Source organism: Kogia breviceps, chromosome 9 (assembly GCF_026419965.1).
Source record: "Kogia breviceps isolate mKogBre1 chromosome 9, mKogBre1 haplotype 1, whole genome shotgun sequence".
Classification (NCBI taxonomy): domain Eukaryota; kingdom Metazoa; phylum Chordata; class Mammalia; order Artiodactyla; family Physeteridae; genus Kogia; species Kogia breviceps.
In genome coordinates, this window is record NC_081318.1 from 65890183 (window position 1) to 65899222 (window position 9040).

The 9040-nt window shown below is 41.1% G+C and overlaps 1 protein-coding gene across 2 annotated transcripts; it reads left to right on the forward strand.

Moving 5' to 3' along the window:
• The first annotated feature begins 930 nt into the window (after positions 1-930).
• On the forward strand, positions 931-4597 carry ARL4A (ADP ribosylation factor like GTPase 4A). 2 transcript variants are annotated; one of them, XR_010842250.1, is made up of 2 exons: positions 931-1581; positions 2039-4597. XR_010842250.1 is itself a non-coding variant. In XM_059074006.2 (2 exons), the coding sequence occupies exon 2, from the start codon at positions 2128-2130 to the stop codon at positions 2728-2730; it is 603 nt and encodes a 200-aa protein (XP_058929989.1). In that variant the 5' UTR covers positions 932-1581; positions 2042-2127; the 3' UTR covers positions 2731-2821. The 2 variants fall into 2 exon arrangements, 1 of the variants encoding a protein (XP_058929989.1); XM_059074006.2 differs by having other exon boundaries at positions 932-1581; positions 2042-2821.
• Positions 4598-9040: the final 4443 nt, after the last annotated feature.

Genomic DNA, 9040 nt, shown 5'->3' on the forward strand with positions numbered 1-9040 from the left:
CCGGCACATAGAATTGTGTCTACTGCCTATTAAGTGTTCAGTAAATATTTGCACATCTATGGGTCAAGCACACAGCTGTAATAAAAGTCAGAATTATCCAATGGAAAGCATTATGCATTTAGTAACTAGTAGACTTAAGTTCCAGGACCACCACTAATTTTCCTTGGGTTATTAGAAACAGCCAGTGGATTTCCTCATCTGTAAAATCCGGCATATTTCTACCTGTCGCCACCTCACGGAGATGTTGGTAGCATCACGTGGCAGAGAGTATTTATTTGCTGGGTAAAAGGAGTGTGTGTTACAGACACTAAGCTGGCCCAGGACTCTCTGGGCAGCTACTGAGGCACGTCCACGTCACCCCGTTATATAAGGGGCCCGCCTGTCCGGTGTCCTCTTAAATCCCTGACCCGACGTCATCGGCCACCGCCCTGAGGACGCCATACGGTGCCCTGAGGATAGGCGGTGCAGGGTGGAACCCGCGTGTCGCCCGCCCGAAGCTCGCGGCCGGCTGCAGAAAGTGTCTGAGACAGCAGAGGCTCTCTGGGATGAGACCGGAAGCCCCTTCCGACTGGCCCGCAGCCAGTCAGCGCTAGGCCTGTTCGAACGTGACCTTGTTTTGGCGTTGCTAGGAGACCCGGCTCCCGCACGCCCCCCACTGGCCTGCTAGGGCGAGAAGGGGGCGGGGCCGTGTCAGGCGCTGGTAGCGGTCGTTCGAGCACCGTTAGGGCAGCCCCGGGCCCGGCGCCCGGCCAGACCCTTGGAAGAGGTGACTCGTCCCCTGCCACCGCCCAGGCCTCGCTGGCGCCCTCCCGCTGGTATCAACGCGCTCCCGAGCGGCAGTGAGCCACGTTTGGGTCCGGACCAGGGAAGGACGTTAGTCAGGTGAGCCGCAGCGGGGCGGGCAGCTGGTGTGGCCACGCCCTGCCGAGGGAGAAGAGCCGGCCGGGTGCGGAGCGCCGAGGTGAGGGGATCGTGTTGTGGGGACAGCGGGCCTGCCCCGGCGGCTGCCGCAGGTCGGATCATTCACTTCTGTGGGCCGGCGCAGCCGCAGGCAGCACTCTCCGGCCAGCGGACAAAGGGTTAACGCGCCGGCGGTGACCACGGGCCCCGGATGTGAGAACCTCTGCGCGGCGTCCGTGGGCCGCGCTGCAGGTGCGCCTGGGCGGGAGGAGCGAGCGGCTGGCAGGGACCTGACCGACCGGCCGAGGCTCCCCTTGCCCTGCAGGGGTCGCTCGGCTCCCTCCGCAGGCGCCCTCTTTTCTAACTTGAAGGCAACAGGTGGTGCTGTGGACTGAGGGAGAGCCCGGCTCCGCCGTGCTGGGAACGGCAGTTACTCTTACCAATTAGGGCGCGGGGGCGCGTAGGGCATGGACGCGCTGACGCAGGTGACCAATGGGATTTGGGCTGAGGGGTGGGCCGTGTGGAGTGGGCGTGTTCGTAGTCTGGAGCCACGGTTGCTAGTGAGGCAGCCGCCAGAGCTGCGTGGAGAGCTAAGCTGATCGGCCGTGGGGTGCTTCTCTGCCCCCGCGTAGAAAAGCCTGCCAATGCTTTCTCATTTGGATCCAGACTCCAATTCAGGAGGTGAGAACATTGTATTTTGGGGTGGGGCGGTTGGCTCGCGGAGGCTAGGCTAATAGTGACCTTGGCTTTGCTGTTAAGCGTGTAGAATTAGATCCTGAAGATCAGATTATGTGTTACAAATTTTCTGCCAAAAAAGGCACTTCTGTGGTTACTGCGACTTGGACCAGTTGCTGGTGACTAGGTTGTCTCCGGTATGAGGTCTTAGAGGTCTGGGGACCCAGGGGGGTAGAGAAAAGAACATATTACTACAATTTCAGTGAATGTTAAAGAATTTCAACGGCAATGATTATTCTGTCGTTTACCTTGGATCGTGTATGTTTCTTATCTCACATGGTTTGTTTACTGAAGCAAGTTTTATTTATCAAGTTCCTCGTGTTGCTTAGTTTAGCAGGAAGAGAGAAAAACAGTTGTGTAGTACATTATTTCACAAGAATAACTTACTCATTCTCCCCTTCAGCAGTCTGGTAGCTGGATCTCCTAGGAAGAGAAGTTCTCAAGCAGTAAGAAGAAAGCCTTTCAATTTAGAACACTTCTTTGCAGCTGGAAATGGGGAATGGACTGTCAGACCAGACTTCTATCCTGTCCAGCCTGCCTTCATTTCAGTCCTTCCACATTGTCATTCTGGGTTTGGACTCTGCTGGAAAGACAACTGTGTTATACAGGCTGCAGTTCAATGAATTTGTAAATACCGTACCTACCAAAGGATTTAACACGGAAAAAATTAAGGTAACCTTGGGAAATTCTAAAACAGTCACTTTTCACTTCTGGGATGTAGGTGGTCAGGAGAAATTAAGGCCATTGTGGAAGTCATATACCAGATGCACAGATGGCATTGTGTTTGTTGTGGACTCTGTTGATGTTGAAAGAATGGAAGAAGCCAAAACTGAACTTCATAAAATAACTAGGATATCAGAAAACCAGGGAGTCCCTGTGCTAATAGTTGCTAACAAACAAGACCTGAGGAACTCATTGTCTCTCTCAGAAATTGAGAAATTGTTAGCAATGGGTGAACTGAGCTCATCAACTCCCTGGCATTTGCAGCCCACCTGTGCAATCATAGGCGATGGACTGAAGGAAGGACTTGAGAAACTACATGATATGATAATTAAAAGAAGAAAAATGTTGCGGCAGCAGAAAAAGAAAAGATGAATGGTGATAACCTTTTAGATCTGTGTGGAGTAGGTTTTCTGTGGTCTGATTTTGACAAATGGAAGAGTGTCTACATCCTGGTTTGCCTGCCTGCCCTCCTGGATGCTGTTAAAGCTTTGTTTTGTTGAACAATCAGATGTCCAACTCTGTTGCCTTGTGGAAGATGAGTAAATGCAGTGCTTCTTAAAATGGCCTCTTCTGCCTACCCCACAAATCTTTTGGTACTACCATTTTGGGAAGCCAAGCAAAGATAGAAAATTGACCAGAAAACAGCTGTGGAAATTTGACCTGAAATTAGTGAAATAAAACTTTGAAGAGTGTCTGCCTAGTATTTTGTGCTTACATCTTTTGGGGGGAAGCCTTTGCAAAGAAATTGCATGCAAGGCTTTGTATGTTATGCTAATGAATGGAAATGTTAAGGTAGATTAATATATACAGTCATACTGGTCACGTTGGTCCAACCAGTAAGGGACAAGGAGGCAGTGCTTGGTTTTTTAAGTTTGGCCGAATGAATTTTGACATTTTCTGGAATCAAATACTGTAATGCTGTATCTTAATTCTAGACGGTGTTTAAGTTGGTCTAACTTAAAATTTAAGAAGAGGTATTTGGGGCATATTCAAGTGCATGGATTAGTTTTTCTGACAAAGCATGTTTTGGTGTATAGTCTTTTACTTTCTAGAAATAGCTATGCATCTTTTTACATGGTCAGGTTTAAAACACCTTTTTTGGGGATTTAGGGCTGTTTTAGAAATAGTTTGTTGTCAGAGTCACTTTCAGTTAAAGAACCTGAAATAATTTACTTAACTCTTTTACATAGTAAATTTGGGCATGTAGACTAATCTTAAATGCATATGCTTTGACAAATGTATGGATTTATGAAGAAAGCAGTTGATGAATTCAGTCAAGAGGGTGTAATTACAATACATGGTCTCTAAAGTATTCCAGTTGTAAAATATTTGTTTTATTATATTTACTGGCTGAACACAGGTTTTTCATATATTTTTGTAGTGTTTTGAGAGAAGCAGAAGCTTTATAACCAACACCTAATGCACTGTGCATTGAAAATGTAAGAGAGGTCCTTATGTGCTCTGAGCTTTAATTTTTTGTTTACAAACTGAACAGTGTTATGCAGGCAGTCTAGTCCTGATTATAAGGTAGGAAGAAATGATACAGTACTGCAGATAAGAATTACGATTATAGAAAATGAAGGGGAAAGTAGCAAAGCTATATTTTGTGAAAATTCACTGGTACTGTTTACTTTGGAATCCAAAAAATCCCTCTAAATTAAAAAGAGGAAAAACCTTTACCTAATTCTTATCTACAGGTAAAGACTTGCTTCCTGATCATATATAGCAAATCAACATGATTTCTGTGTGTTAAAGCCAACACCTGTTTGTTTTGAAGATAACCAAAAGAAATGCACTTTGCTAGCAGGGTTTGGTTTTGGGTTTGTTTTTTTTTTTTTTTAAATGGAGTTTTTGGAAACTTGGTTCATGTTCACACAAAATGAAGTCGCTTCCTGTGGAGCCTTCACATGTTAAATGTACCTGCACTAGTGACAGTCATTTAGAATGTTTATATTCATGGAAATGTGGATAATAACTACCAATAAACTACTTGAGGCACTAGGAGAACAGTGTTTGGCTTTGAGTTTTAATGTATGTACTTCCACTTTTGATGAAGCTACTAATTAGTAGTTGAAAAACAACTTTTGAAAGCTGGGTTATACAGTCCTATAGTCGTGTGACATAAGCACCAAAGGTTGTTTTCTGGGAGAACCTTTATTTTTTTAACCCTTCGCTGTATGAAATCATATACAAACATGAGTAGATCCATGATGGATTAATAAAGCTTACTGAAAGAAAAGTCTGTGAATCAATTTAGATTTTCATCCTTCCTGTACTTTTTGCGTACTTCTCTGTAAAATAGTAATGTTTTAACTATCTCTTAAGAATTTATGTGTTACCCTTATTTTGTAGCCTAAGAATTTGACAAGCAAATCCACATTGTTTCATATTTAGTGAACAACAAAAAGAAAAGAGAAAATGGCATGGACACTGTACTAGCTTTTATTTATAAAACACATTTTCAACTAGAAAACTCATAAAATTTTCCAGGTTCTAAATTTTGCTAAGTTCAGGTTCTCCACCACCTATTCTAGCTGTTAATACCATAGGATAGGATATAAGGAGTCTTGAAATAAACCCTAAAGAGTTTAGACAATGCTTTTACATCTAGTTTTTTTTTTTTATTAAGGTACACCTTTTCTAAAGTGTATTTCTAAAATATTTTTTAAAATTTTAAGTTATTTGGTTTACTACCAAATATCGATCAAGAAATGCAACTCTGGGCTTCCCTGGTGGCGCAGTGGTTGCGAGTCCGCCTGCCGATGCAGGGGACATGGGTTCGTGCCCCGGTCCGGGAGGATCCCACATGCCGCGGAGTGGCTGGGCTCGTGAGCCATGGCCGCTGAGCCTGTGTGTCCGGAGCCTGTGCTCTGCAAAAACGGGAGAGGCTGCAACAGTGAGAAGCCCGCGTACCGCAAAAAAAAAAAAAAAAAAAAAAAAAAGCAACTCTAAATCCAAATTAGTATTAACAAAGTAGAAAATTTTTTAGTTTAAAAAAAAAGCTTTGATACTTTAAAGAGCCTTAAATTTTAAATGCCCACAGTTCTAAAATAGATTATAAACATTTAGAAAAAAGTAGTTGTACACTTTAAGTAGCCAGCAAAGATAGGTTCACTAAGAATTAATCATGGAAAAATAAATCATTACAAGCCAAAAAGTGGAGTTATTAGTATAAATATATGTATGTAGACAGAGAATGACTAATTTGTAGAAGGATGATGGTTTCTGAACAGAAGGAAGGGGCCGACTTAGAATGTTTTTGTTTGTACAAGGCATTTGACACTTAAAGAATGTTTCATTAATTATTCATGTTGACCTGGAAAGAGGTCTTTGGTACAGTGTTGCAAGGTTCTATTTAATACAGTTTCCTCAGTGATGTAAACGGATTCTTCAGCTATAACAGTGACACAAAAGAATGTTTCTTTAAACATTCGATGATGTAACCCTCAATAGTTAGCTAATAGAACTTGGAGTGTTGAGTATACCATCATTTGAGGTTGGAATTACACATTTAAGGTTTAAATTTAGCAGAACATTCTGTGATAGTGGTGATGCTTGTGCAACATTGTGAGTATACGAAATGCCACTGAATTATACATCTAAATACAACTAAAAATAGTAAATTTTATGTGTATTTTACCACAATAAAAAAATTTAGAATATTAAATATACACTTATTTTCAAATAATCATCTGAGTGAGAGCAATGTGATTCAGAGACCAGATTTAATTACACATTATATGGAAAACTGGGATGCTTAAATTAAAGCTTAATATGAACCAGTATAGCATGGTAAACGAATCACAAAGTTAATATTAAAATATATGACAATCAGAATAGTCTCAACAAACCATAGCTGAAGTATATGTCAAATTCTGTGTATGTAAGTTAGAAATATAAGAATACCTATCTTGGAGGCTAGTTTAGGTGGATGTTAATTGTTTTGTCTAAAAACAGCATGAGATTTGAGGTCAGATCAGGGTTCAAATCCTGGCTCTCCCACTCTTACACAGGTGACCTTTTGTCAAGTTCCTTGGAACTTCTCACTGTGTGAATTCCTTCCTGGTAAAATGAAGACTCTTGCATAGAATTTTGAGAGGATTGAATGAAATAATGTAAATGTAAACATCACCACCAAGCTTTTGATAAGAACTCAATGAATGGTAGCTATTATTGTTAACCAATACGAATCAGTATGTGTTGAGAGGCAGTATGGTATAGTTGATAAATTTTTAATTCCAATAGTATAAAATTCAGGCCTTTTTAAAAAGTTCATTTTTAGAAGTACAACATCTGCTTTATAGTAGGCATCCAGTAAAACCTTGTTTAAGAACTTGAATCAATGCCAGGTGAAACAGTCTTCTAAGTGTCACATCTTATAAATTTATTTATTTATTTATTTATTTATTTTTGTGGTATGCGGGCCTCTCACTGCTGTGGCCTCTCCCGTTGCGGAGCACAGGCTCTGGAATAAATTTATTTTTTATATGTACATGTACGTATACACACAAGGGAGCTTTGCTTGTGAGCTGTGCTAAATATCTTTAAAAGTGCAGCATTCTAAAACATGGGTGGGTGAAGAGAGATGCTGAAGTTGATTCATTTCAATGATGCTCTAGTTTTAAATAAAACTTTATTATGACAAATTTCAAGCTTATACAAAAGTAGAATACTGTAATGTACACCCAGGTATCTCTCATGTACTTTCAGTAATGATGAACTTTCGTCCCATTTTCTCTATATTCTCATCTTTTTCTGTCCCTTTTCCTCTCCCCCTACTCCTGTATTATTTTGAAGTGAGTCCTAGAAATTATATTTTATTTATAAATGTTTTGACATGTGTCTCTAAAAGATAAGCACCCTTTAAAAAAATACTCTCAATATCATTACATATGAAATAAAACCAATAATACTTCTTCAAGATAATCAGATATCTATTCAGAGTTTACATTTCCCTGATTAAAGTTTTCACAAGTTTTTGCAGTCAAGGTCCAATCAATAACAGTCCGTATGTTGTGGTTGGTTGATATGTCTCTATAGGTCCTCTCTGCCCCCTCGCACCACACCCCCTTCTCCTTCCCTCCCTCTCCTCCCTCTCCTCCTTATTCTCCCTGTCCCCGCCTTCCCTCTCCGCCCCCCCCCCCACTGCAATTTATTTTTGTACAGTTTCCCACACTCTGGATCTTGCTGAATGCATCTCCCTTTCGGTGCTTAACATGTTCTTTGTATGCGCTCTCACTTTTCTCTGTTTCCTCAAGACTACTTTAGATGGTGTTTTAGGTGGTGTTTTATACTTTCATCCGTAGCTACTATGGTCTGGTTGTCTCTCTTTTTGTGCTGGTAGCAGTCATTGATGGTCATTGTCTTAATCAATAACATCTAATAAAACTCTGTGATGGGGGCTTCCCTGGTGGCGCAGTGGTTGGGAGTCCGCCTGCCGATGCAGGGGATGCGGGTTCGTACCCCGGTCCGGGAGGATCCCACATGCGGCGGAGCCTGCGCGTCCGAAGCCTGCGCTTTGCAACGGGAGAGGCCACAACAGTGAGAGGCCCGCGTACCGGAAAAAAAAAACCAAAAAAACCAAAAACTCTGTGATGATGGATATATTCTATATCTACACTGTCCAGTGTGGTAGCCACTAGCCTCATGTGGTTATAGAGTGCGTGAAGTGTGGCTGGTGTGATTGAGGAACATGATTTTAAATTTTATTTAATTAAATTTAAATAACTGCATTGAACAGGACTGGCTGATAAGAAACTTTCTGGACTTCCCTGGCGGTCCAGTGTTTAAGACTCCCTGCTTCCACTGCAGGGGGCTCGGAATCAATGATTTGGTTATCCTGAGGTTCAGTTCTTAAAGGAAAGGCAAGATAAATGCTTGTTTCTTTTGATTTACAAATTTTCAAGATAAGTTGATACCTTAGCAACTTCTAAAGGTGACCAGTGAGGTTTGTTTTATTTTGAATACCATTATAACCTTACACATTTAAGCATGTTTGATATATTTCAATCCTTTGCAGTTATTATTCCTATTCATGCTTAAGCTGTCCTATCTATGAAGAACTAAGTTCTTTTGACATAACCCTAGTAATCTTTAATAGTTTCTTTACTTTCTGGTTTTACAAGAAATTCCTGCCTTACCAGACTTGTTGTTTTTCTAGGATCCCAGGTTTCTTTTAGTGGGAAATGGTATGAAGAGTCCTCTGTGTAAACCACTGAATTTTTCATTGTTTCTAGGCCTTTTCAGTGAATGGAATAGGACTTTTTTAAAAAGATGCATCAGTAATTGACACTGATAGTTCCAATTCAAAGCTTAAAATTCTTAATGGTAGGGTGTTTACTTAACCTCAGTGATACTACTTAGTACCTCTTTTCACCTATGCCAAAAATCCTGGTTATCCGTGACACACACTTATTCCTTTGCTTTTATTCCACTTTAATCTCACTACATTCTCAAAATAATACTACTACCAAGAATTTGATTACTGTTAAGTGGTTTAACAATAGTTGTAGTTTCTTTTGTCCTTAGGTTATACCTCACTAGGGATATACAGTAAAATTCTTGTTCATTTGGTTTTTTTTTTTCATGTGTGGTTATGCCCCCATGTTTAGGTACATTTGTTTCACAAAATATTTTATTTGCTTTTAGAAATGTTGACTCTGGTTTACTTAGTATATACAGT